This window comes from Oryza glaberrima, chromosome 4 (assembly GCF_000147395.1).
Source record: "Oryza glaberrima chromosome 4, OglaRS2, whole genome shotgun sequence".
Taxonomy (NCBI): domain Eukaryota; kingdom Viridiplantae; phylum Streptophyta; class Magnoliopsida; order Poales; family Poaceae; genus Oryza; species Oryza glaberrima.
This window is the reverse complement of record NC_068329.1, coordinates 17,256,337-17,284,328: the sequence shown is the minus strand read 5'-3', so window position 1 is coordinate 17,284,328 and position 27,992 is coordinate 17,256,337. Positions and strand designations below refer to the sequence as shown.

General features: G+C 45.8%; 4 protein-coding genes across 5 annotated transcripts; 2 read left to right on the top strand and 2 right to left on the bottom strand.

Annotated features, from left to right (window-relative positions):
* The first annotated feature begins 2,172 nt into the window (after positions 1-2,172).
* Positions 2,173-5,017, top strand: LOC127770698 (chloroplastic import inner membrane translocase subunit HP30-2-like). Its single transcript, XM_052296511.1, has 6 exons — positions 2,173-2,595; positions 3,091-3,206; positions 3,811-3,937; positions 4,190-4,338; positions 4,504-4,566; positions 4,650-5,017. Exons 1-6 carry the CDS (start codon positions 2,278-2,280, stop codon positions 4,675-4,677), a joined length of 801 nt encoding a protein of 266 aa, XP_052152471.1. The 5' UTR covers positions 2,173-2,277; the 3' UTR covers positions 4,678-5,017.
* A 204-nt stretch (positions 5,018-5,221) lies between these two features.
* LOC127770697 (chaperone protein ClpD2, chloroplastic) lies at positions 5,222-10,994 on the bottom strand. Of its 2 annotated transcripts, none has more exons than XM_052296509.1 (12): positions 10,042-10,994; positions 9,345-9,514; positions 9,020-9,249; positions 8,803-8,911; positions 8,582-8,712; positions 7,817-7,918; positions 7,343-7,624; positions 7,113-7,234; positions 6,736-7,030; positions 6,409-6,642; positions 6,028-6,261; positions 5,222-5,763 (listed from the first exon to the last, which is right to left on the bottom strand). In XM_052296509.1, the coding sequence occupies exons 1-12, from the start codon at positions 10,632-10,634 to the stop codon at positions 5,452-5,454; spliced, it is 2,814 nt and encodes a 937-aa protein (XP_052152469.1). In that variant the 5' UTR covers positions 10,635-10,994; the 3' UTR covers positions 5,222-5,451. The 2 variants fall into 2 exon arrangements, with proteins under 2 accessions (XP_052152469.1, XP_052152470.1); XM_052296510.1 differs by having other exon boundaries at positions 7,113-7,198.
* Positions 10,995-13,196: 2,202 nt separating this feature from the next.
* Positions 13,197-21,470, top strand: LOC127772054 (uncharacterized). Its single transcript, XM_052298033.1, has 13 exons — positions 13,197-13,537; positions 13,667-13,899; positions 19,065-19,202; positions 19,306-19,387; positions 19,477-19,553; positions 19,644-19,750; positions 19,863-19,974; positions 20,074-20,190; positions 20,280-20,371; positions 20,494-20,560; positions 20,660-20,738; positions 20,825-21,060; positions 21,170-21,470. The coding sequence occupies exons 2-13, from the start codon at positions 13,687-13,689 to the stop codon at positions 21,194-21,196; spliced, it is 1,347 nt and encodes a 448-aa protein (XP_052153993.1). The 5' UTR covers positions 13,197-13,537; positions 13,667-13,686; the 3' UTR covers positions 21,197-21,470.
* Positions 21,471-22,310: 840 nt separating this feature from the next.
* LOC127771700 (acetyl-coenzyme A synthetase, chloroplastic/glyoxysomal-like) lies at positions 22,311-27,601 on the bottom strand. Its single transcript, XM_052297626.1, has 18 exons — positions 26,947-27,601; positions 26,458-26,604; positions 26,197-26,352; positions 25,932-26,054; positions 25,674-25,842; positions 25,455-25,537; positions 25,179-25,280; positions 25,014-25,102; positions 24,806-24,896; positions 24,562-24,675; positions 24,110-24,186; positions 23,959-24,037; positions 23,793-23,861; positions 23,511-23,686; positions 23,360-23,416; positions 23,152-23,242; positions 22,944-23,042; positions 22,311-22,779 (listed from the first exon to the last, which is right to left on the bottom strand). Exons 1-18 carry the CDS (start codon positions 27,280-27,282, stop codon positions 22,594-22,596), a joined length of 2,244 nt encoding a protein of 747 aa, XP_052153586.1. The 5' UTR covers positions 27,283-27,601; the 3' UTR covers positions 22,311-22,593.
* Positions 27,602-27,992: the final 391 nt, after the last annotated feature.

The window sequence follows — 27,992 nt, the reverse complement described above, 5'->3', positions numbered from 1 at the left end:
TCCTTTTCTCTCTCTTCAGGTGGATAGCAATTGGTAGTGACCGGTGGATGGCGGCAGCGATGGCGAGGCGAAGTCCGCCAGAGGACGAGGACTACAATGGAGGCGGCCAAGCCACCGAGTTCGACGACTAGGTCAGCGAGAGCAGTCCGCTAGACCTCGCTGGCGAATGAGCTCTCCGTTGCAGGCGACGCGCGAGTGGTGCGGTGTTGATCTCGGCGAAGGGGACGAGCTCCAGGAGGCACACGACGACCATGGTGCGCACAACGTCGAGGCCGCCGGGGGTAGCAGCGACAGAGGCAGGGGAGGATCAGGGCGAGGTCTTACAGCGGGTGGAGCGCACTTGGTCTCGGAGAGAGCGGCGGTGGTGGGTCTTGAGGCGGCGGGGCTCTTGCCGTGGCCGGCGTCGGGGTTCGGGATGGGAGCAAAGGGGCGGTCAGGCGATGATGCAGCGAGAGCGGTCGAGGGAGGGGACGAGGTCGGTATGAGGCGCTGGAGCGAGGTGACGAGGTCCATCTGCGTCTCCTGGCGGAAGCCGATGGCCTCCTCCAGGCTCTAGGCTCCGGCGCTGCACAAGCTCTGCCTCCGCCCGTGCACCCGGCAGTCGCGGTCGCGCGCGCCGGCGCCTCCTTCTCGTCGTCCTCCATGGCTCCACCGGGGTCGCCAACGTCATGGGCTCCTCTTCCGCACCGGTACAGGATTGTCCCAGAGATGAGGAGCGGCGGCAGGGGAGGGGCGGGGGCAAGCGAGGTGGATGAGGGAAGAAGGGGCTCCTGCCCCCGACGCCACCGGCATAGTAGATGGCGGTGGTGATGAACGCAGATCCCACTTCCGCGGCGCACAGCCCACTTCCACTTTCGCGCACCTCGTCTTCGCCTTCGCGTTGTTGCTCTCCGTCCCACAGCCGCCACTGCTGCCATACACCGCCGCTCGCCGCCGAGCGCTCCCTCGCCGGCATGACGGCATCCATCCCCTATCACTCGCGGAGACATAGGGATGAAAACGGAGCGGATTCGGACAGATAATGGTCATACCATATCCTAAACCATAATTTTTAAGCCGATTCGGAGCGGGTACGGATAGTGTACGGATACGGATGCGGAGCGGATTGTTTCGGATGTCAGAAATAGTGCGGAATCGGTTCGAAAATGGATTAAATTTATCGGATGTTACGTGTATATGCAATCAATGCAAAATCGAGTTAGCAATCTCAGGAACAATAATACAATAATCCATAAATAACCCATCGTAATAAGTATATGATTAAGTGCTAAACAACATAAATACATGATGTCCATAATATAAAAAATATAGCTACGTGAGTGTGACATGAGACGATAAAAGCCTTAGACTAAAAAATCTATGTTAATTAATGAATTAGGGTATTGGATGTACCAACTTATGTTATATAGAATAGATAGAGTGGTTATATATGTTGATAATCTCGGATTATCCGGCAAACGGCTTATCACATAATGTCGGATTTTAGAGATACCATATCCGCATCCGTATCCCCGGATTTCGAAAAGCCCATACCATATCCTCGTTTCGGACGGATTCGAAGCGGATCGGATCGGATATTATCCAATCCGTTTTCACCCCTACGGAGACATGTGGCTAAGAAGCGGAAAGAGAAAGATGAACTAACACGTGGGCCCAATATTTACTTTTATTGTTTTACTCAATGACATTTGGGTCCCGTTTTGTTTTTTTAAAAAATTTAATGCCACGTAAGCGCCACGTTGATGCCATGTAAGATGAAAACCAAGTCAACCCGCTACATAAGTGCCACGTAGGATGAAACCGCTATTAAAACCACCGGGGGATTCTATTTGCACCGGTTTTTGAAGATGGGGGAGGTGTTATACCTGGTTTTGCAGCCGAGGGATGCGATTCAACCAGGGGCATAAGATGAGGGAGGAAAAGTAGACTTATTCCTGCAAAGGACGCCGATCCCCTACTTCCCTGGAGTCCAGGAGCAGATCAACACAGGCCAGTATGAACACACAGCCCAGAAACGTGCCACCCCCCAGCCCAGAAGAACCGGCCCATGTGATCCACGAGAGGCGGGTGGGTAGAAGTGAGCTGGTCGCGAGGAAAATTCATCGACGCCGCGGAGGGTTTATAGCGAGCGCCGAGCGGAGCATCCGAGGGGATAAACCAGCCGCCCCGCAACCCAACAGCTATCTTTTCCCATTTCTCCCCGCCCCCCCAACCCCACCTCCAATCCCTCTCGTCGTCGAGGCGAGCGCGGGCGCGGGCGCGGGCGCGGGCGGCGAGATGGAAGGGATGGGGCAGCAGAAGAGGCGGCCGCTGGTGGTGATGGCGTCGGCGCAGGCGGCGGCGCGGGGCGGGGCCAACCCGCTCGCGGAGCTGACCGACCGCGTCAAGACCCTGGAGGCCGGCCTGCGGGCGTGGCTGGCGAAGCAGCCCACGCACGTCGAGGCCGCCGTCGCCACCGCCGTCGGGGCCGTGCAGGGCGGCGCCCTCGGCGGGCTGATGGGCACGCTCGCGCCGGACGGCGGGTCGCCGTTCCCCGTGCCGCAGCCGCCGCCCGGGGCCGACCCCAACGCCCTCGCCTCCTTCAAGCAGGCGCAGGTCTCGTCTTCTTCCTATACTATACATCTCGTAGTTATACAGTATACTCAATAATAATAGGAATAATAGGGGCGCAGTAAACAAATTTAATATTTCTTGGATGCTTGTTGAGGATTATAGTAGAATATAAAGCGACCAAACATTTCTTGATAAAGCACCGACGGTAACTGGTTATCTGGTATGCATCGACAATGTCGGGGTTCTTTTGTTCAAATTTGAGAATAATGATGCAATTCCCGAAGGAAGCAAACTTTATTAAAGAAAAGGAAGATGGGTGCTTTTTGTATGCATGTGGTAGCATTTTAAGAAAGCAAACACTCTGCTTTGATTTGTTTTACTGGTGCAATAGTCTTTATTGTTCCTCAAGATTGTCTGTGTAGAGCTAAAAGGTCGCACTATATCAGTATCCTTGATGTAAAGAACTGCAAAGGAACCATTCTGTGTTCTCCTCTAAGCAATCAGAATAACGGGATCTTTTTTTTGTGTGTATTTCAGGCTTTGGCAGGTGGACCACTGGTGCAAGCCCGAAACTTTGCCGTCATGACTGGTGCTAATGCAGGAATATCTTGTGTTATGAGAAGGATAAGAGGAGTGGAGGATGTCCAGGGCAGGTGAGGGTTCACAAGTTCTATTTTACTGTCATGTAAATACTCGATAGTAGCAGCAAAGCCAGTACACTTATTGCACGAATGCATCTTATTCTGTTCATATATACTATATTCCCTTTCTTTCTTTCCCACATGTGAGTTGCTTACCAGTTGTCGATATAACTACTAGTTTGAGTTTCTAAGATTTTTTCTTTTGTCAAATTAATATTGGTGTAAGCCACTCATGACTCGACTAATATTAGATGTAAGAAACCTGAAAGCCACGTGTCTGTGTTTTTATGAAAAATCTACCTAAGAAATTATACTGCTTAAATCAAAATGAGCAAGACTTGACTCACTGGTGCGAGTACATTTTGTAATCTTCAACAAACTCAAGATAGAAACATAACAAAAGCATCTACGGGTCTTATGATAAACTTTAAATGCTTTACTAGTTAAGAAACTAATTTATAAATTAGTGCTGAAAACCGAAAAAGAAATGCCGACTCTATCACCAGAAGGGTATATTACAAGTTTGGAAGGCTGATTATTGACTATCTATATAAATCGTGTTGATTACTTGATTTTTTTTTTCACCTGCGTGATTGACAAGTGCTCATTTCGATAGCATGGCAGCAGCGTTTGGTTCTGGCGCTTTATTCTCCATTGTGAGTGGAATGGGGTCTCCAAATCCAGTTGCTAATGCAATTACAACTGGTGTAGCTTTTGCAGTATTTCAAGGTGGTTTTTTCATGGTAAGAATTTCAATGTTTCTCTTTCTAATGAAAGCCATTTTTATACAACTTGAATTATCTCAAGATTTTAGTACTGGATGCGAGTACCAATTTCATTAGTACTTGACATTAGACATGTGCATTGCAACTAGTTGATATTTTTGTTTGATGTCCTGTCAGTGGATTAGGATTTAGGGCCCATTGGTACTATCCTTTTTAGCGATAAATTTGATATCAGTTGTAATTCTTTTTGCCTACAAATCTATTTTGTAGATTGGTCAGAAATTTTCGCAGCCACCGAGTGAAGATATATACTATTCCCGTGGGAGAAATATGTTGAAACAATTAGGGCTTCAGAACTATGAGAAGAATTTCAAGAAGGGTCTTCTTACTGATCAAACATTGCCCCTACTCAATGACAGGTATATATATTTTTTATTCAATTTATTTCCTACAGTAGATGAAAAAACATAAGTATTTTAAAAATATATTGATATGCCAAAAAATTGTCCTTACCAATAATAAAATTCTATATGCCAAAAAGTTGTCCTTACCAATAATAAAATTCTATGTTTATATTGATCCAGTGCACTTAGAGATGTGAAGATCCCCCCTGGTCCCAGACTTCTCATCCTTGATCACATTCAAAGGTTTGGAACAGTTGTACAAATTTCTGGTATGTAGCATTTAGTTTCATTGATCTGATATAATTTTCGTCACACGACTTTTGCAGAGACCCTGAGTTAACGAAATCAACTTAAATCGATTGCCACAGCCTGTTGGCACCAGCTTTTCCTCAAGTTGCATAAAATCGTGTTCTTGGAAGTACAATCTAGCTATTTCAAGGATGAGCTCTTTAGGCAGAAGTGTGATTGGAAAAGATAGCTCATAGACGTTTTTGTAGTCATCAAACTATGATAAATTTAGATGGATGATATGCACTGAAGTTACCCTCGAATTACTAGCTTCCTGTTTTTAGTTTTGAACGGTTGAATCTTATGCTGAGTGGTTGATATTTCCAATTGGGCAAGTCAAGATAGAACACTTTCCATAAGTTGTGTATGTTATAAGTTAATAATCTATTGGGCCTTTTCCAAGTTATCCCGGTGTGTGGAGTGTATCTTGCAATTTCTTCAGAGGTAAGTTCTTTAAGAGAACTAAAGCTGCTTGGCCAAGATGGTCTTTTCGTATTACTGTAGACTGAATGGAGTAATGCAGTTCCCAGGTAATGTGAAGGTTGAAAACCTTCAGAACCCAAGTCCACTTCCAGTGATGCGTAAATCAACTAGATGGACACAGCAGCAAATGGATGCGTATTGGACCATCTAATCATGTAAATGGTTCAAGTACCTTTTGAAATTCAATGATATGTACAGTTGATGTTAGATTCAAATTTACATTATATGCATGGAGAAATTCCAGCATGTGGAGGCTATGTACATGAACTATGGAACCTATGCATGCACAAGAAGCTTGCTTATCGGTGTGGAAGAATAAATGAGTAAATCACGAATATACATAGGGTGTTTGAACCTTCAAAGTGTTGGTGTCGGATCGGATAATTGGACGGTCTGATCATTCAGTCGGCTCAAGCAAGGTTTGCCCGTGGCATCAGTGTCCATCATTATGGTGTCACCAGGCTTGAACTGACCAGACAGAATTGCTTCGCTGATAACATCCTCAACCAGCTGAGTGACGGCTCTTCTTAGTGGCCGTGCACCGTAGCTCTTGTCGTACCCATGCTGAGAAATCAGGTCCTTCATGGAATCAGACACCTCTAGGCCAATCCCAAGGGCTAAAATCCTACCCTTCACCTCTTGCAGCATTATATTGAGAATAGCCAGCATCTGCAAATTGTCAGGCAAGTGTCAGTGGCTTACATCAGGCATTTGCGTTGGTTGCCTGAACATGTAGAAATTTATAGCACAACGTGCTACAAGGGAACAGAAGGAACGGATATAAGGGCGATTCTACTCTATGTGAGCAAAAGGTATCGCAACAAGATGAATATTTTGTTTGTTTTCGTTATGGAGTGGTAGCATTTCTAAACTCACAGTATTAACAAAAGTACAAGGCAATATGCAAGTGCAGTATCTATAAAAGCAACATGCCTGAGTTTTCTCAAGAGGGTGGAACACAACCACTTCATCAATTCTATTGAGCAATTCGGGACGGAAAAATGCCTTCAGTTCTTCCATTACCAAAGATTTCATTGCAGCATATGACTTTTCTTCAGTATCAGTTTGTGTCTGGAAACCTATGCTCCTCTTTCCATTAGAAATTGATGTGGAACCAACATTTGATGTCATCACAATTAATGTATTCTTGAAGGAAACCCTCCGGCCCTGCAATTCACATTTGAGAGTTAGCATAAAGATGATGAGGCATGACAATCATATTATTGAGTATTCAAAATGCTCGATTTCATAGACAAGGCATGAGGTATGCAGCATAATTTGCAGATATGAGATCACAAATCTCATATCTAGTACCTGTGAATCAGTCAAATGACCGTCTTCGAATATTTGAAGAAGAATATTGAAAATATCAGGATGAGCTTTCTCTATTTCATCAAGCAACACCACAGTGAATGGTTTTCTCCTGACTGCTTCAGTCAAAGTACCACCTTCACCAAATCCCATGTATCCTGGAGGAGAGCCTATCAACTTGCTCACAGCATGCCGCTCCATATACTCACTCATATCTAACCTAACAGTAGCTGATTCCTGTGAAATGAAAGAAGCAACATTTTCAAAACAACAAAATATGTTGTGAACTCAATAGTATTAGAAGGATATAACCAGCAAAGAGTGACCCACAGATCCAAAATAACTTGCTGCTAGAGCTTTCGTGAGCTCAGTTTTTCCAACACCTGTTGGGCCACAGAAAATTAGTGTAGCAATAGGTCTGTCAGGGTCATTGAGGCCAACACGCGATCTCTTCACAGCTTTAGATATGGCTAGAACAGCATCGTCTTGACCTATGACACGTTTCCTGAGTTCATCATCCAGTCCTACTAGAAGCTTTCTTTCATCTGCAGTCAACTGCTGAACTGGTATGCCTGACCACAATGATGTGACTCTTGCAATTTCCTCTGATCCAACCAGAGATGGTCTGCATTGTAAATGTATTGTAAATATTATGTGCTTAGATTGCAGAATGGGGAGTTTAGTCTGGATGACAAAAGAGAACCTACTTATCAGTTGAAGTTGATAGCATAGATGCTGGACTTGTTTTGTCCTCACCCACGAGTTCAATATCAACAGCATCCTCTTGGTCATTCTGATTTAGAGAATATTTTACCTTGTTAGTCAGTGCCTGAAAAGTGGTGGGCAATGAAATATTAATTCATTGAAAATCTATCAGCATATCAACAAAAAAAAAATCTTTGCAACAGCATATTGAGTATTGTTAATCTTCTATTACCACTTCATGCATGTTCTGGACAGCTCTAATCTCTTGCCAGTACTCATCTGGTGATTTTGAGAGAATAGAGCATTGTTCCTCCTTCTTCCTTTTAAATGATTCCATCCTAGCTCTACTGCCAGCTTCATCAATTAGATCAATGGCCTTATCGGGAAGATGTCTGTCAGCAATATATCTTGCTGACAAATAAACTGCTGCATTGATGCTTTCCAAAGTGTATTTGCAGTTGTGATAGGTCTCATACTTCTCACGCAGACCAAGTAATATCTTCACAGCATCCTCCTGCAGAGAGTTCAAGAGAATTGAAATAATGATCAAGTGGAAGGTAACCCCAAGAGCAGAGAGTTCAAGAGATTTGAAATAATGATCAAGTGAAAGGTATCCCCAAGAGCAGAGAGTTCAAGAGATTGAGATAATGATTAAGTGAAAGGTAACCCTAAGAGAAGTGATTTCTGAAATTGAAATTTGTATTACCTGGCTAGGCTCATTCACCAAAACAGGCTGAAATCGGCGAGCCAAAGCCTTATCCTTATCAAAATGCAATCGGTGTTCATCCAGAGTTGTAGATGCAATACACTGCGAAAAAAATACATCACAATAGGGAAAGGACAAATCAACTTGGTTCCTTTTATAGTAGAGAACACTTTGCACTCAATTGCAGATGACCAAAAATAATCCATTATACTTCACAGCGGGTGTTGTCCATACAGATCATGTCCATGATATTAATGAACATTTTAGAGACTAGACATCCTTCTTCAAAGGAATATCCCTCAAGTGCACATGGAAGGACATCAAGAGTGTGTGTAGCAGTACTGAAAGGGTCAGTTAAATACTGAAGCCCTAGCACCAAGTGTTACTTGGATATATTGCAACTTATTTTAACAAAAAGAATTGAATATAGATAGGATGTGCATAAGTATTGTTGTATGTCAACAGGTTGCAGGTAGAGTGGTATTCATAATACTTCAATGATACAAATAATGGAACACATGTATGGCATATTTACCTTTATTTTTAAGGGATTACCTATTGAATTATATTTATCTATTATTTTCTGTTTGGAAACTGCACTAAATTAGCCATTCCACACCACTAGATAAATAGATATTCACCTAGACAGTAGGTAAAATGATGCAAACCCAGGCACCAATTGCTGCTAATCCAGAAAAGAATCAAGTAGTTTTGAGAAACAAAATGGGCAACATGGATTGAGGGATGCCTTTTCATGACATATACCTGCAATTCTCCTCTAGCCAGTGCAGGCTTCAGCAAATTCGCAATATCAAGACCAGCTCCTTTGCTTCCTCTTCCAGCAATCCCAGACCCAATAAGAGTATGGACTTCATCAATGAACAGTATAACATCACCTGCATGAAACTTTGGAGCTCTTTGAAGATTGAAGACCAAGAACGGAAGTTTTGGATCTTGTAATGCATCAAGTCAGAATGTCAGATAACCTGCTTTGCGCACTTCACGTATTAAACTAGTAACTCTGGCTTCCAGTTCACCCCTCTCTTTAGCACCAGCCATTAGTAGAGCAACATCCAATGATAATATACGCTTTCCCTACATAACCATGTCAATGAATGGTAATTATCAGGTATTAAGTACAATCGAGCAAGCAAAATTATGCAACCAACATGATTGTATCCATCTCTTGTAGCTAAAACTTACCACGAGGAAAATAGGAACATCTCCATTGGCAATTTTATGGGCCAAACCCTCAGCAATGGCAGTCTTACCAACACCTGCTTCGCCCAAAAGAATTGGATTGTTCTTCGTGCGGCGGCATATAATCTGAACTACTCTTTCAATCTCATCCTTGCGACCAATAACAGGATCAATCAATCCTCCACTGGCTCGCATGGTCAAGTCTAGACAAAATAGAGCCAGTGCACTCTTCTCTGAAATAACAATAAGAGCAAGTTCATCCTTTCTACATCTGTGCTATCAAGAATAGTACTAGCTATTAGTTCAATAAAGTGATGTCAAACCAGACCTTTCTTTTTATTCGAGTATTTGACAATTGCAGACTTCCCACCTCCAGGAGTAAATTTCTCACGCACTTTAAAAGAAGATAATCCGACAGGCTCTCTTCCATCCTTTGCAAGCTCCCCTTGGACTCGGTTAAGTGCCTGCTTTGCTAGCTGACTTGAATCTACTCCTAAGCTAAAATGACAATCATTGTAAAAGGAAAAAAAAATCAATGAAAGTTTAGTGGTGGGATTTGTATTCAAAACGAGAATGCAGAGAATTGGTATTAACTACACTAAGCGGGGATGAATTGTATAAGTTTATAGGATTTTAAGGAATTAAACCCCAACTCCTAAAGCAACCGTCCTCGACCAAGCACACCCCTAAATGTGCAAAAGTACACTAATTATTTATTTTTCTCTTTATTAAGTGGAAATCCTTAGCGAAGTCCACATCCATTGCAACGTGAGCTTGCTGATGTGCAAATTCATTTACATTTCAGGTTGCATGGCTAATGAATTAGCTAATGGTATATAAAGATGCCTTCATTTTTCTAGTTTGTGAGCATACACATCTCTAAACTTCCAAAATATCGTTTTGTTTACTGGCCGATGAAAAGGTCGTAGGTGGTTGATGCATTGACCACACTATCGCGGATCATATGGAAGCTTTTTTTTTTTTTTGGGAAAACATGGAACAGGAAGGAGAACATCACCACAAACCTCTTAAGGACGTTGTTCGTGGTGGGATCGTTCAGGTTGAAGAGGCCGAGCGCAATGTGCTCCGGCGAGATGAAGTTGCATCCCATGTTCCTGGAGAACTCCACGGCGGCCTCGAAGACGCGCTTGCTGGCCCCCGAGAAGGGCACGTCCGTGGCCAGCCCGACCGGCGCCTGCGCGAGCCCTTCCTTGCCCACGGCGGCGCGGCACGCCTCGCGGGCGCGCTCGACGCGGACGCCCGAGGCGAGGAACCCCAGCGGCGACCGGTCCTCCGCGACGAGGCCCAGCAGCAGGTGGTGCGGCGCCACCGTCTCGTCCCCCATCCCGCGCGCCTCCCGCTGCGAGAACACCACCGCCTTCACCGCCCGCTCCGTGAACCGCTCGAACACCGCCCTCACGACGACGCCCCCGCGCCGCCGCGGCGCGGGCGCGGCCAGCAGAGCCGCGGACGCGCGGATCGGTCGCCCTGCCGCAACCGCCACCGCCCTCCCACCCCCGCCGGCCCCCGCAGGGGAGAACCGGCGGCGGAGGCCGGCGCCCGTGGCGAGGATGGACGCGGACGGCACCGACGACGACGAGCAGCAGCACGCCTCCATCGCCCTACCACGCGCCGCGAAGCTCGCTCCCAACTCCCCCCACGGTGTATGATTGATCGGATGCCGCTGCAGCCGAAGCCGCTTCAATTATGTGGCGGATTCTCTCACACCCGCCGCAAGGTTGTGGCTGTAAAGGTTCGCTCGCGAAATGGAATAGAATAATCGGGTGTGAGAAGGTGGTGTGGGGTGGGGTGGATGGAAGAACAGTGGAAGTGGAGGCGGCACGCAAGGAAGGAGGGGGAGGGAGGGGGAACCGGCACGGCGGAGGGAGAGAGATGCGGGGGTGGAGGCAGAGCGGGAGAAGAAAGGGATTTTCTGGCTTGGATTCCACCGTTGGCGTGCGCCTCCGCCGTGGGGGTATTCTCCGGTCGGGCGGCCACGCCCACGCCCACGCGCGCGCTTTATCCGAACGGAAAAGGGGACGGCTTTGCCTCGCGCCGTCCCGGGGGCCGTGCGATCGGGGACGGACGGCGCAGGCTGCGTCCGTAAGGTTAACCGGTGCATGGGCTGTTAGAAAAGTTGTGTGTACACGAAAGATTTAATGTGATGGAATGTTGAAAGTTTGAAAAAAAAATTTTAGAGCTAAACAGGGCCATGGTATTGGGAGAGTACCGTTTCTATGGGTGTGGCGTCTGGGCAGCCCGACCAGTGTATCAGATCGATTTGTTTGGTTACAAGTTTACGTCTGGGTATAGTGACGTGTGACAGAACGGGCACAGCGAGGCGATTTTCTAATTGGTTGCACTATTTACATGTGCTTGCATGCCAACCAAAATGGTTAACAAAACGGTTGGTTTAAATGGGCAAATCCTAGTGTTGGTTACATGGAAATTGGCAGAATAGCGTACCTATACAATGTCTCGCTATCCACACATTTGCATGCACAATACAAACACACCGTTTAACATAACTCAAATATAATGTAATAGATGATAGATACATGAACATAAGAAAATCGTGTTAAAGCAATTCGTATGTACAAATGTCCATATATCGTATATAGATATCATGCATCGCAATATGTGTGTTCTATTTAAATCAGGATATGCCAATACGTGTGAATGTTTATAGATGTAAGTATACCTCCTTGTACATGAGTTTGTAAAAAAAAATCTCAGTTAAGTAGTGTCTTCCTTAATAAAATGAGATGGATTTTTTGTTCTTAGCCGAATAGATATTGAGATGACCAGCCATAAGTGATATAGCAGTATAATCCACAACCCTACCACACCATTTAAGGCCCATTTTCCAAAGCTCCATGAGCAGAAAACTCGTTAGAATAAGTCTATTTTGTGTCTCTTATCTCTTCTCTTGATTGAATGGTTTGAATCAACTCTCTCAACCATAAAATCAAAATCAGGTATAATATCTCACACATCTTTAAAAAATAGTGCAAATCGACTCTTTGGGTAGTTTGGGAAGTGTTTTTTTTTATTAATGTGGCAGATTGACTATAGGTAACTCGCTGAGCCAACAGATGAACCCACATGTTAGCGACTCTCCTCTCTTCCATACTCTTGTCACTAAGCCAACAGCCGTGATGCCTTGCATGCGGTGCGGTGCAGCATGAGGAGGCCCAACCGACGCCACCCCCGACATGTGGGTCACACCTATTGAGTCAGCAAGTCAACCTCGGTCAACTTGCTATGTTAGCAAACTATTTTTCAACCCACCGAAGAAGTCGATTTGTGCTGATTTTTGAAAATTGGGGAGGTATTATACCTGGTTTTGCTGTTGCAGGAGACGATTCAATAAGGAGGAATAAATGAGAAACGGACAATAGGCTTATTCCGAACTCGTTATCCGGGCCAACAAAGAGCTTACGGAGGCCTACAAATGAAGCGTTATAGAGAAGAACCCTCACTTGGGCCTCTCATTGATCTGCCTCCAAAAGGCCCAAAAGAGAGGGCTCGATAGCTCTAAAGCATCAAGGCGCGTGATCGTATGATGGGCAAAACATTGGATCTCGTCTCGGCGCCATGTGTTCTGTTCCGATATTTTTTGGCCGGGTGGTACACCCTCCCACGATAGATCTCGCGTCTCGCGATTCATAACCTGATTTGATCCACGGCCCCGCAGGCCAAGTAGCACAGTAATACAGTATACAACCATGCTTCATATGATTGAGCGCGCTGCAATTTGCAGTAGCGAAAAAAGACACTCCCAAAAAGAATCGATCCAATGCAAAGAGGCTGGGGAATTCTCCCAAAAAGAATCGATCCAATGCAAGCAGTTGCAGCTAGAGCACAAGAACAAATATCGTGCCCGTACAGCAGACGGACAGAGGAGTTGGACGCGGACAGAAAAGCATCTCCATCTCCATATATCCTGTGACGGAGTCGGTCCTCCGATTGTCCAACGAACGCACCACATCGATCTGCATGCGAAAGCGAGAGGGGGGGGGGGGGGGGGGGGGGGACGAGACTGACTCGCCAATCCAACGGCCGCGAGGCGATCGATCGCCCCGTGTACGGCGAGGTCGGCTCGTGATCGAAGCGCCGAGACGGCGTCCGAGCTGTGTATGTGTATATATACGTGATATACGTACTGTACCATCCACCACGACAGGAACAAGGAGAGAAAAAAGGAGACAAAAAAAAAAACAAACACTGGAGACGAAACGGATTTGCGGATAGGCGCCACGCGCGCGCTGCGACGTTACATATACCCCGGCCCCGCCCGCGCGCCGAACGCTCCCTCGTCTCGTCTGCTACCTCTCGCTCGCGCGCCCGCCCGAAACCGATCGATCGATCGATCAGGTGCGGGGCGCGCGGTGGCCGTCGGTTGCGGGAGGCGCGCTTCCCATCGAGCGGATTACCGGAAGGCGAGGGAGACACCGATCGAGAGACAGAGGAGGCGAGGCGGTTGCGTTGTTGCGGGCGTTGTTGCGGGCGGGCGGTCAGGTGAGCGGGCGCGTCGCGTGCCGCATCGGCGCGGCGGGTTCACGCGCTTGTTGCCGCTTCGGTTGCTATGCCCGTTTTGCTACTCCGCGAGGCGGGGGCTTGGGACTGATTGATCGATGGGCAATGCAGGGGCGGCGGAGGCGGAGGCGATGGGGGGCTCGTACGAGCTCGTCAGGACGGACGACGCGGCGGGGCACGTCTTGGATCTGGAGGCCGGACGCTGCGCCGCCGTATACCCCAAGGGCGGCGGCGGCGGCGGCGGCGGCATCGCTTCACCACCGGTGCCGTCTCCGCCTTCGTCTCCGGCGTCGGCGCGGCAGCGGCTCGTCTCGCTCGACGTGTTCCGAGGGATCACCGTACTGGTACGCGCAGAAATCACTCCCTTTTTTGACTTTGTTAAAGAAAATCTCTTTCTTTTCGCCGGTATGTTTTTCCTCCGATTATTCTGTCCTTCAAAGATTTCTACGGTTTATTCCTGCAAATCTTTATGGCTCTTTCTTGCTTGATTGCCCTGTTTAATTTACGATATATGACAAACAACCTACCAAATCGGATTGCTTGCCGAGTGGGTCTCTGTGCCTGCTGCATGTGTATCGATCATGTGGTGTGGTCTTTGGTGCCAACCAAACACGCTCCATGACTCATGACTCATGATGCATGGCAGTGGCTTAGCAGCAGCGACCACACTTTCTTCTCTTCCCTTCCCTTTCCCTTTTTGTTTGTACTTGAACCACAGTAACCAAAAGAGAGCAGAGCTGCTTAAACTAACCCAACAGCTCAAATTTTAGCTTTATCAGGGAATATTTAGCGCATCCAGCGATGCCTGTACGGGCCGACATGATAGGTTGCGTCTTTCTCTTCATGCTGTCACACACAACATCTGTATTCTCTAGCCACTGATTATCTTGTCCAAACAGCAAAATGCCCTCTGTTCGTTCGTTTTATTTAAAAAAATTTTAAAAAAATTTAAAAATATAAGTCATGAGTAAAGTACTATTCATATTTTATTATCTCGTAACAACAAAAATACTAATTATAAAAAAAATTAAATAAAACGAACGATTAAAATTGAGCGCGGAAACTTATGATTGCACTGACGGAGAGAGTAGCCAGTTAGCAGCAACTGTAGCCATTATAGTAGAGCTGTGGAAGCATAGATCATCAATTTTTAGTCGCGGCACATCTTGATGCTATGCAAGATATAGTTATTTAGAACTGACGTGAATTAACAATCACCGGCCTGGCCTGTCAGATTCTGAGGAGTGATTGCTCCTGAGATGTGGCTAGAATCGTCGGTGCTCGTGGCCCCTCGATCACAGTAGGAAAATGCCCTGCCTACCATCGTACGGAATTTCTCCAGCTATTGGACTCGAACTGCACGGCAGATTTCGTGCACTAATATGTTCAGTTTCTGTTGCTTTCAAACCTCCATTAGTTTGATAGATAAGTGGGTAATGTCAACTATAGCTCACCTGTAAATATATTTAGATAAGTAGATGAGCGGAGCGCATGTACCCTCTATAGTGGGCACTTAGAAAAAGATATCACGTACGGTCTGATGCAGCTAACACCACGAGTAATCAAATAATCAATAGAACTTCTGATGGTAGAAATATATTCTCCTACAATGAGAAACAAAAACCATTATATCCAAAAACTTGGTTCAAGTGCTCGTAGAAAAGGTAGACATACTTAAAAGTTGAAGATATATCTTCTACACTAATTAGGTACCCTAAAGCTCCCATGTCACTAACTAGAAATATTTGACCATTGATTAGGTGAGTTATTCTGTCATGGCTCTTAATCATATTAGGATTTTGTGTTAAATACAAATATGCCATTGGAGATATTACAAACTCTTTAATTTTTATTGTCATGGTGTCTTTTAATTTTATTAGGATTTTGTGTTAAATACAAATATGCCATTGGAGATATTACAAACTCTTTAATTTTTATTGTCATGGTGTCTTTTAATTTTTGTAAAAATTTAATAAGTATATGACATTCTGAACCCCCACTTTTCAATCTTACTATTGTTTAATTTTAAAATTCAAAATTAGCAAGCTATTGTAGATTTGTAGAGTCAATAGGAAATGAGCCTAACTTAGTGAGTGGTAGCACACATTAGCCCATAACTAGATACCCACCTTTTGTCCTAAAACCTTTTTCTTACACGGGGCAATTCAAGAACCAGAGGAAGCCACATTTTCCGGACACCGTGGTGACGAGCCGAGTGACAGAAAAAGAGCAAGAATGTTGATCAGAAGGCCGGGCGCACCACCTGCGCGGAATCTCATCACCGGGCATCGATCCATTATCCTCTACAGCGTCCGCGTCGGCGGTTGGCCTCTCCGCGTCAAGACAAGCCCATGCGACGGCCGGCGCCTTTTTGCCATGTGCCACCCTCCCCGCCCTGCCCGCCGCGGCGTGGGATCGATCGATCTCGTCGTCTCCTATTCTCCTCTGCTTTCCTTCGACGCGCGGTCGGTCGGTCGGTGCCCACTCCCAAGTCCCAATCACCAATTCACCTCACCGCCGCGTGCTTCACCGGTTGGACCCCCTGCTGCCACGGCAAACGGCCCGCCCGGTGCATATGCGCGCTCGCGCGCGCGGGGGCGCGGGGTGGCGGATCGGTTGGTTCCATCCACCCGTCGCACCAGTGCACCACCGGCGCGGGCGGGCCGGGTACGCCTGCTGCTCCACGCCACACCCACATGTTTCCCGAGCACTTTTTCTCGCGCCTCTCTGCTCCGTGGTACTGTGCCACACATCTCGTCACCTCGAGCTCCTTTTTCTGGCTTTCTTTGGTGCCGTTTTCCCTGCGTGCTCGTCACCACCTTCCGTGGCACGCGACGCCGACGGCTGTGGCTCCGCATAGCAGCCGCCTGTACGCGCGCCACACACGGACTAACCGCGTCAAATTGCAGGAACCGGGGCTGCGTTGCGTAATAATCTCGCTGGCTCTCGCCGCCATCTTTGGTGTACGTGTGGGCGGCGTACTAGTACGTCTCTCACCGTCACCAACGCCAAGACGCGCACACAAACCATGCCCGCCCGTCCCTACCATGTACTGTATAGATCGTGTGGGCTAACACGTCCGGTTTTCCGTTCTTTCCAGGGTCGCACCATCCCGCTGACCGTGACGCGACCTATCCTAGTTTCTTTCGCTGCTTAATTGGTTTGGCCCTGTTTTGTTTAAACTTCTAACTTCTCTGTCATATCGAACTTTCCTACATACACAAACTTCTAACTTTTCCGTCATATCGTTTCAATTTCTTCGAACTTCCAATTTTGACGTGGAACTAAACACAGCCAAATCGTCCACTTGCTCTGGTTGCCTTCTCGTCAGCTACTACTAGCTTACTAGCTAGAGAAACTTAAAGTGCGATTTTGAGGGAGAGAATAGTGGAGACTAAAACAAGTGCAATGTCGGATTCAGACAAACTCGGTACAACCACTGAACCACACGACCGGTGGACGCGATGACCGCCACGGAAGTTCTTTTAAAATCTTGATATGGTCTCCGGCATTTTGAGTACCCGAGGATATGACCTACCAGGATGCAGAGTCAAGATCCACTGAGTCTGAACCTTGAAGATTTTTTTTTTATTTTAGATTGGCACACGAAAGGTGAGCAACCTTTCTGATGTCATATGCCATCAATTACTGCTGAGAAAAAAAAAGAACATCCCTAAACACAGAAACTAGAACAGTTCGTAGATTAGGGTGCCCTGTTGCAAAAGTAATGAACAACAGACACAGAAAAGTAGTAGCCGATAAGCCTGATAGATATAGCTAGCTAGCAGTATGGATGGAGCAGCACAAATGGATCATGGATGTCATCTTTAAAGGAGCTAGATCTCTGCCTCACGTAGCAGTAGCTGGCCCTAAATCCTAATGCACCAGATGTTCACACCCCAACTATTAAGACGTGTGTGTACCAATTCCTCCCGGAACAATCCTGTCCAGTGGTACTGAAAATGATAGCCATGTACTACATGAAGAGGTACCACACGTATATACATAATACTTCCATGTGATCAGGCTGGCCTTTAGCTAAGCTCTAGCCAATCTGCACCAACCACACCTTAGCTTGTCCCGGAATATCCAGCAATGCAAAATCCATTCTCTCCGAAAGCCATGAGTCCAACTTAATACTAGAATGGCCTACCTGCATAATCAAAATAAGCTCATTAGGATCGGAGCTAGCTTACGGATCACAGTGACATGTGTGCCAATGAGAGGAGGTTAACTCTGCACGAACGTTGATCGGTGCCTGGGCCCCACTATGCTTTCTTCTACTTCTTCACCACTAGGTGATAGGTGACAGGCCGGGTGTTTTGAGTGTTAAAAACTGTTAATGTGTTAATGAGGTGAGGCCACGGTACAAGGCATGGGAACGGTAGGTTCCCGTCGCTGTAAAACTTTGGTGATTCATGGTCTCTCCACCTACTGCTTTTACTACCTGGTACTAGCTAGATGCAAATTTAGTATGTTGCTGCTGTATTTTGGCAATGGTTACTAAATTGTACTAGATAGGTGAAGAGATCAGTTTTGCCTTTTTAGGTGAGGAAGAGATCAATAGATAACTCTTAACGATGGACCATTTTCCGACCAATCCTCATCTTAGCAAACCTGGTTTTACACTCTTGCAAGTAACTTCTAAGTTACACTAGTTGGTGCTTGCTTCTTGCTTCCACCATATTATGAATTCTAGGGGGTTGGTATGAAACTGTCCATTTGTGTCATGGACCCATGGTCGCCTGGCCAGACAACAAAAACCAACGGCAAGGGATTCAGGTGTCCGTGGTTGATGTTGCCGAGGGACAATGGCTAGCGTGCGTGCAACTTTTTATGCCCGAAATGCCGGTAGGCTTATCATGGGGCGAGTTTCTCTGTTCCCAGTTGATTGCTAGAATATTTGGCTTTCGAGGTGAAATGTACTGAGATGGAATCTGATGCCAGACAGAAACCCATATTTTGGTGAAGTTGTTTAGCATCGTATTCTCCCTTTCGTTTCCTAAGATATTTCCATGGGCCGTCAGTGTTTTATATATCAGATCGACAATATTTTAGAATGGTAATAGTGCAAGAATCGATATTATAGTCTATTTATAAAGATTGACAGTGGATTCATATCTTATTCGGTTTTGTTTTGTGCTTTTATAGCATAACCAGATCTAGTTTGTAGCAGCTAACAAGTGTGGGTCTAGCCAGATTTATTGTTGCAGCATCTGGGTGTTTCCCAAATACTTCTTTTTTTTTTTCTGAAAAGGATCGTACATATTTTAATAACCATTGGAAATTTAAATAACTCGAACCTAAATTTTCCACCGATCATAAAGTTATTTTCATCAGAAATCTTTCGTACAACTGAAAAGCTCTGTATATATATATATTGAAGTCAAAATGATTGCGCCAGGCTGCCAGCACCATTTAATCTGATGTTCTTTTTCATGACAACAATGTAGTAGGAAAGATAGATTTTTTAAATAAGTAGGATTAAGTGTTGCTTTCCTTCCTGCAGCTTATGATCCTCGTGGACGATGCTGGCGCGTTTCTTCCAGCAATTAATCACTCGCCATGGGACGGTTTAACCTTGGCCGATTTCGTCATGCCTTTTTTCCTTTTCATTGTTGGAGTCGCTCTAGCTCTAGCGTACAAGGTACAGGATGACAAGGCTAAGATCGTGATATTTAACTTCCTTTCTGAAACTAACACCGTACCAGTGACATTTATCTGAAACCTAATTGCGTCACGTTGTGCAGAGAGTGCCAAACAAATTGGAGGCAACCAGAAAGGCCATTCTCCGTGCACTGAAGCTGTTTTGTGTTGGTCTTGTTCTTCAAGGTATCAGTTAGGAAATTCATGAAAGCTACTAGCTACAATTATTGTAGGAAAATATATATTTAACTTTCTCTTGCTTCTACATTATGCAGGTGGATTTTTTCATGGTGTTCGTAGTCTAACTTTCGGAATTGATATGGAAAAAATACGGTTGATGGGTATACTACAGGTATACGGCACACGCCATTTTATACCACCAACACTTTCTCCATCAAGAATAAAAATTATAGTATATAATGACGTATCTTCGTGGTTGCAGAGAATTGCAATAGCTTACATTGTGACCGCGCTATGTGAAATTTGGCTCAAGGGAGATGATGACGTAGATTCTGGATTTGATCTGCTAAAGAGAAACCGTTATCAACTGTGAGTATAAAAACCAAAACCGTTCTAATTTTCTTGTGCTATTGTTCTTCACGTTGATGAGAAATTAGTCCTCTTATTCACCTTAAAATATCGTCCACTTTTGTATTTCCAGGTTCATTGGCCTGATCGTCATGATCACATACATGGGCTTCTTGAATGGTACCTACGTTCCTGACTGGGAGTATCGGATATCCGTTCCTGGTTCCACAGAGAAATCTTTCTTTGTAAGTGACACTCCACCTTTATCTTATACAGTACAAGTGGATCAATTACTACTAACAAGGATGGGAACTGATGAATTTTAAATTCAAAATCTTTATCAGGTGAAATGCAGCGTAAGAGGCGACACTGGACCAGGCTGCAATGCTGTTGGCATGATAGACCGCAAAATCTTGGGCATTCAACATCTGTACGGTCGACCGGTTTACGCCCGATCAAAGGTACTAATGAAAAGCAACAGCTTGAATCTGTGTGTTCTTCCTCATGTACAAATTCGGTCCATAATAACAACTGCTCTCTCCTTTGACAGCAATGCAGTATAAATTCACCACAAAATGGACCACTTCGTCCTGATGCTCCTTCATGGTGCCAGGCCCCTTTTGATCCTGAAGGGCTTCTCAGGTCACTGGACCCTTGCCATCATAATAAATCTGTCTTTAACTATCTTTCAGGCTACAACAGTACAACATTTCCTTTGCAAACTTTGCTAAATTCTCACTGTTCTTTCTTGATTCTCGTATCAGCTCTGTGATGGCTATCGTCACCTGCTTGATTGGTCTACAATACGGGCATGTAATCGTACATTTCCAGGTACAGTAGTTCGCTGATATGTCAGATTGATGAGCGTTTGATTTTGCAGTCCACATTGAAAATACTCTGAACTTCTCTCTGTTCTGAATCGATTTGCAGAAACACAAGGAGAGAATCATGAAATGGCTAATCCCCTCCTTCAGCATGCTAATCCTTGCGTTCTCATTGGACTTCTTTGGTAAGTAGTACATTGTAATCTTCAACATTTCATTCCTAATCATCAGGAGCGTTTGAACTGACCGTTATGCTGATGAACCTCTCCAGGAATGCATATGAACAAGCCACTGTACACCGTGAGCTACGCCCTCGCCACCGCCGGCGCCGCGGGGCTCCTCTTCGCCGGAATCTACGCGCTGGTCGACATGTACGGCCACCGGCGGCCGACCGCCGTCATGGAGTGGATGGGGACGCACGCGCTCATGATCTACGTCCTGATCGCGTGCAACATCCTGCCCATCTTCATCCACGGGTTCTACTGGAGGGAGCCGAAGAACAACCTGGTAAGTTTTGCTGTAACACTGACGATGAACATCATATTTTCCAGCTAGATTTCACTGCAAAATAACATCTCTTCTAACACGGGTACCTGGCTGGCTCCATTTTTTGCAGTTGAGGTTAATCGGAGTTGGGGCGTGATCCATGGATGCAGCAGCTAGAAGCCTAGAAGGCACGTATAGAGGCGTATTTAGGACACTATTTGGACAGAGACAAACGAGACGTGTGCTGGCCTAGTTTTGCTACAGGCTTAGTTATTGTTGCACGGATTCGTTCTCTCTGAGAGCTCTTTGTATATGGTAAACAACGAGCCTGTGTATATCATGACAATACGATCTAAAAGAAATATATAGTACAGAAAAAATTTTTAGCTGCACAGTTTAAATATGAAGAGCTGCATGACACTACCTCCATATTTAAATATGTAAAACAATGCTGATTTTTATCGGTCTTTGTTATACAATTTTGACAACTATTTTTCTATTAAAACATACTAATATTTTATAATTTTTATGTTTTTTAAGAGTTATTAATGGTTAAAGTTTTAAAATTTTGACTGAATAAAGTCAACGGAGTGAGTAAGACTTTTTAGTCATGATAAAATCTGTTTATTGACTATGCCCTGTTTCTTTCAGCTTGGGATTATTATAATCTAGATTATTGAGTCAGATTATTATAAGCTAGATTGTTATAATCTGTAGTAGAATAAGCGGTTAGTTGTTTCTTTCCTAGATTATTGGATTTGCAAGTCTAAAGAGGTAGTGGGGTGGCATGGTGGGTAATTTTTCACCCAATAATCTGGAAAAGGCTCACCTAAATGAGCTTATCAGATTATAATAAGCTGGGTTCCAGATTATAATAAGCTACTTCAATAATTTTTCTGTTTCTTTCAGCTTACTCTCAATAATCTGGATTAATAATACCAAAGCTGAAAGAAACCGGGCCATGGAGCTTCTGCAGTTTTTTAAAAACATTCAGCCTTTAATTGATGAGGGCGATATTTTGGTCCAGGACGTGTGGGCTATGAAAGTATGAATCCACGTTTTAGTCAAGGCAAATGCTGGCCGAATAGTAGCCCAACATCAAAAAAGTCCAGTTGGCTAGTTTGGGCCAAAATTAACTCACAAATATCTCTGTTACTAATTTTACTGTTACCTTCGTGTTGAAATATAAGAGTTTACCTATTTACTACCCAATTAAAATCCCTTATGTTTTATTTTAGGATGGGGTGGTAACTACCTTAGGACGGGGGTAGTATGCGTAGCCTTTACGGCCTGGAATTACTGACTTGTACAAAATGTCAAATGCATACAATTGTACACAAGTATACTTCTCTAATATGTGCTGTGATACACCATTTACACCGATCGTAAGCCTCGGCAGCACATAAAAAAGTCCATTTTTTCTGACACATAAAAAAATCATTCATATTTTTTTTTGATGGAATAAGAATGTAATCTTGCTCATAACGAAAATGAGACTCGCGGCCGAGCAGAGGTTCCTCGCGCGCGACGAGACGATGGTGGCTTTAGCTAAAGCTAGCTATCGGCGAGCGCGATGAGCTGGTCGACGACGCCTGGTTCGGCGAGCGTGCTGGTGTCGCCGAGCTCGTCCAGCTGCCTGGACGCGATCTTCCGCAGGATCCTCCGCATGATCTTGCCGCTCCGCGTCTTCGGGAGCCCCGGCGCCCAGTGGATCTTGTCCGGCGCCGCGAACGCCCCAATCTGCCACAAGAAACAAGTGAAGGTATTATGCATCATCAGGTGAAAACTCCACAGTTGAAAACAGTAGTTGACGTGTGCGCGTCTTCCACGGGGAAAACGGCTGAGAGCAATGCAGCAGGAGAACAACACTGTATCACCATCAGTGTAAAGTCTGAAGAAAATACCTGGCTGCGAACAGTCATAACGAGGCTTTTCCGTAGCTCATCGCTGTAAGGAACACCGTCCACCAATGTCACGAAAGCGTAAATTCCCTGGCCTTTAACCTGAAACGGGCATTGCTGATTTAAGACCTGGTTTTTCGTGGAACTAGGGGAGAGGGTGCAGAAACATGGAGCCAACACAAAGGAGCAAGATGTAGGTATAGGGATGAACCTCATGGTCAATTCCAACAACAGCGGCCTCGGCGCATTTTGGATGTGAAACCAGAGCAGACTCAACCTCTGCTGTCCCAATCCGGTGGCCGCTATGATTTTTTTCAGAGAAGGGTCAATTACTTATAGCTTGATTTTTTTTTTCTGAGAAAACTAAGCATTGAATTGAAATCAAGAATAAGCATGAATAGAATAGGTTGCTGAATTACCTGACATTGATAACATCGTCAACCCGTCCAGTCAGAAAATGGTATCCATCTTTGTCCCTGGCATTCAAATTACATTTGCCAGTGTGTAAACATCCGGTAATTCTGCAAAGCTGTATATTCCACTCATTGAAGAACTATTTGATTGAGTTACCTGCTGCAACCATCACCGGAGAAGTAATAGCCAGCAAATGGCTTGAAGTATGTGGTTTCATATCTGTCCTTGTCTCCATAAAGTGTCCGGAAAGCCCCAGGCCATGACTTCTTTATGCAAAGGTATCCGCTGCATTCTCCTTCCATTTCCTTCCCTTTCTCATCTACTATTACTGGCTGTCAATCACGTGCACAGTAATTACAACATAAGAGAGGTGATTGAAATAGTATAACAAACTCACTTCAAGTAAAAAATGTATACCAAAGGTCAGTCATTGTATACCTGTACACCGAAGAAAGGAAATGTCGCAGATCCGGGTTTCAGAGGCCAAGCGCCAGGTAAAGGAGTGATCTGACAGAAATAAACATTGAATTTCAATTTGATTCATCAGATGCAACTCACTTTAGAATCACCGAATTTCTCACTAGATATGTAAAGACACAATTACCATAAAACCACCAGTTTCAGTCTGCCACCAAGTGTCTGATATTGGGCATCTTGCATCACCAATAATATCATAGAACCATCTGAAATGAACAAAAGAGAATGTAAGACCTTTTGAGTATATTATAATTTTTGACCCAGGAATCATCACAAACCTCCAAGCAGTGGGATTGATTGGCTCGCCTACGCTTCCTAGAACTCGAAGAGATTTACGAGAATACCGAGTAACATACTGCAAATACATCAGAAAATCATAAAGGATACACAATGAGCCATGAACATAAACTGAAACAAAGCAAACATCAGTTATAAATTTCACTCTGGAAGAAATGTTCTTGTGCAGTTATTTTTAAAAACAGTCTTTTGAAACTTGATGAAAATTTGATCAAAGGCGCTCTGATTCAAATGTGGTGGAATGTGTGAAGGAAATAAACAGGACATGTGGTTCAATATTTGTTTGATTTTTTCCCTTGAAAAGTAACTAGGTTCAAGATGTATCTTCGGGTTGTTTCTTTATAATCTTATCACAATGCCATAATATTACATAAATAATTGCTGGATGGCAACAGTCATGGGTAGTAATAACACAAAAAATTAAGAAGTGTACCTCGGTACCATCACGCATGAGTGCACGAATAAGTGTTGGTGCAGTATAAAATATCGTCACCCCGTATTTGTCAACAACGTCCCAACAACGACCAGGATCAGGATAGTTTGGAGCCTACAAGTAGCATCAGCAAAGGCATTGCAAATTACAAACATGGCAGGACTAAAACTAGTCCGAAAGACACACAATTGTTATTTATTGTGATTCTAGGCATAATATCAATTAAAAAGTTCTCTGAAATTACCCCTTCGTAAACAAGAACTGTGGCTCCATTCAGGAGAGGACCATATGTCACATAACTATGCCCAGTAATCCACCCACAGTCTGCAGTGCACCTGATGCAAGTCAAACAGGGAAATCTAATAAGAAATAATGCAGCTTGCAGAAAATTTCCTATTAACATTAGGAACAAGTTTATACTACCCGAAGATGCTAAAAAACTAGCATCATACCAGTATATATCTGATGGCTTGTAATCAAATGCGTGCTTAAATGTTGTTGCAGAGTACACCATATAGCCTCCCGTTGTATGCAATACACCCTGCAGACCTCACAATATGTTAATGTTTGGCCATAGGATAGGCTAACAAAGTAACAAACCATGTGGTTTAGGGTACCTTTGGCTTTCCTGTGCTACCACTTGTATATAGAAGAAACAATGGATCCTCTGCATCTACCCATTCCACATCACATTTTGTTGGAAAATTGGGCACAACATCCTGGGGGACGCACATCATCTCAAATTTTAGTGATATAACATGAAATGGAGGACTTAAAAAGAAATCTTCCAAATAACACAGCTATTCTGCAGATGTTCTGTTCCTATTTCCTAACACATATGACGTTGCGTGGTACTTTTTGGATAGCATTGAAGTTGTTTGTTTTGGGCGTACCTGCCACCAAACGTCTCTGCCTGACGTCCATTTTGTGTCTTCTCTCTTCATTGCCGACTGATTTTCGTATGTCAAAGAAATGCCTGCTCAGCACAACAAAGATAAGCATGAGGAAACTCCTCAAGAACTGTATCCACAATTACAGAGGGATTCTCAGCATGACATCAGACGAGGCTAATTTAGGCAGTGACCAACTCATAGAAGTCAGATTGTACATACCTACATCGACTCCATTCTTCGCACTGTCAGCCAGCGACACATCTACTATATCTTTGAGAGCTATGAGTTTCTTTCCCCTTTTCACCGCGTTGCACGTAATCACAACCTTAGGCTTGCAGTCAATGATTCTTTGTGCTAGTGCGTCAGCAGAGAAGCCAGCAAACACAACCTGAACACAAATCGGCATCACAATATGAAATGGAACTTCATTAAAAAAGACACATGACAATTAGCATCTTAAACTGCTGTGACAATTACCGAATGAACAGCGCCAATCCGAGCACACGCGAGCATCGCAATGGGCAGCTCCATCAGCATCGGCAGGTAGATCACCACGGCATCACCCTTCCCGACGCCGACGCTCTTCAGGTAATTTGCCAGCTGCCATGCCACAGATTCACACGATCACACCACAACAATTTAGCACAGGACACCAAAATCAACCTCACTTTATACGACGCCACGGAGGCATTACGCGCAAATGTTTCGGCGTATCTACGATAGGAGCGCGTGTGATCTTTACCTGGCAAACCTTGTTCAGGAGCTCGGAGTAGGTGAGCTTCGCGTCCTGGCCGGGCTCGTTCCCTTCCCAGTACATCGCTATCTTCTCGCCGTCGCCAGCCTCCACGTTGCGGTCCACCGCATTGTAGCATATGTTGGTCTTGCCCCCTTTGAACCACTGCAAACAAATTCTTAGATTACTCTCGTGGCTCTCATGGCAATCGAGCATCGGATTCAGACAATTGTTCATCATCAGTCGAGAAAAGTGACAGTACTAGCTTACTTCGATCTTGATCGGCCCCTTGGTGACATCCAGATTCTCGGTGCAGACCTCGTCAGGGTTCCACTTGTGCTTCCAGTAGAACGTCTCCGCGATCTCCGACCAGAACCCGGCCGGATCGTCGATCGAACGTCGGTACATTTCTTGGTACTGATCGCCGGCCATGTGCAAAAACACCCGGAACACTCGTCACAACCAAGAACCAAATCGAGTAATCGATAAATTCACAGTGACCAAATTGTTGCAAGAAAATGGGGAATTTAACCCTGGCAACCCAGGGTTTACTACGACTGCGCCGTCGCTGTCTGCCACTCTTGCCTTATCTGCGCCTCTGCGGCCAGCGATGGATGGATCGCTGCGCGCCTCAAATTGAAGGTACGGCCTTTGAACGCGCGATGCGCCGCCAGTTCGAGGGGGAGAGCGAATTGACAGCAACCGAGAGGAAATCGGCAAAGCAGTAAGAAAAGCAGAGAGGCGTGTATCGGCGATCACCTGCTGCGTGGAGGAGACGAGGGCCTGGGAGGCGAAGTCCGCGCTGGGGTGGACGAGGCCGTGGTCGTCGGACGCCGCCACCGGCTCGCCCAGCACGGCCGCCGCGGCGGCGGAGGGCCTCCTCGCCCGCGGCTTGCCGTTACCGCTCGCCGCCGCCGCCACCGCGGCGTGATCGCTCGCGCCCATCGCCCACCCTCCTCGCCGGAGCAGCGGCGGCGAAGTCACGGACATCACCCAAGGTAGAGCCGCAGCGGATGCCTGAGCCTGCGCGGGAAGCGGGATCGCAGCGCGGGCGCGTGCGCAGCCGCAGCTGGCGTATATATGCAGCTGGGCCATGACGGCCACGGCTCACCTCCCCCTCCCCCTGCCCGCGCGCGCTCCAAGCCTCCAACAACAACAAACACCTTTCTGACTTTGCTGCCGGCTTCAGCTGGTGGAGGATGCAAATCAGGCGGGATGGTGGTGGGTTGCGGAGAAACGAAGGCCCCCTCTCTCTCTCTACACTCTACGTATCTCTCTTGGGTTTCTCCTCGTCTTTCTTTCTTCTGGTCGTACCTGGACGTTGGAGCTGACGAGCTGTGCCGCTAGAGCTGGACCTCGCGGCGTGACGCTGTCGCGCGCCCGGTGACGGAAACGGAGGGGGAGACGAGACGAGACGCGCGCGGGGGCCGTGGCCGTGGCCGTTTATATGCAACGCGTGGCGCTCGGAGGCGTGGCGATCGAGGAGGGCCTCAGAAATTTTTGGTCACGTTTGGTTGCGTTGCGTGGACGACCGACTAGGGGGTGGACGACCGACCGGGGGCGGGGGGACGACCGAACGGGTGGACAGGATTCGTGCGGTTTTTGACTTGGGACTCACCGCGGCGGCTCCCGTTAAACACGAGCGAACCCGACTGGGGTTCACATCGTCTGCCTTTCGGGCTGACGGCAAACATTGCCGTTGCATGCATCTGTACCGCACATTCTTTCATTAACGGTTGTATATAGTGGTCCTACCACAGAGATTAAACTAGAAAATAGATACGGCTTTGACGCATAATAGACCA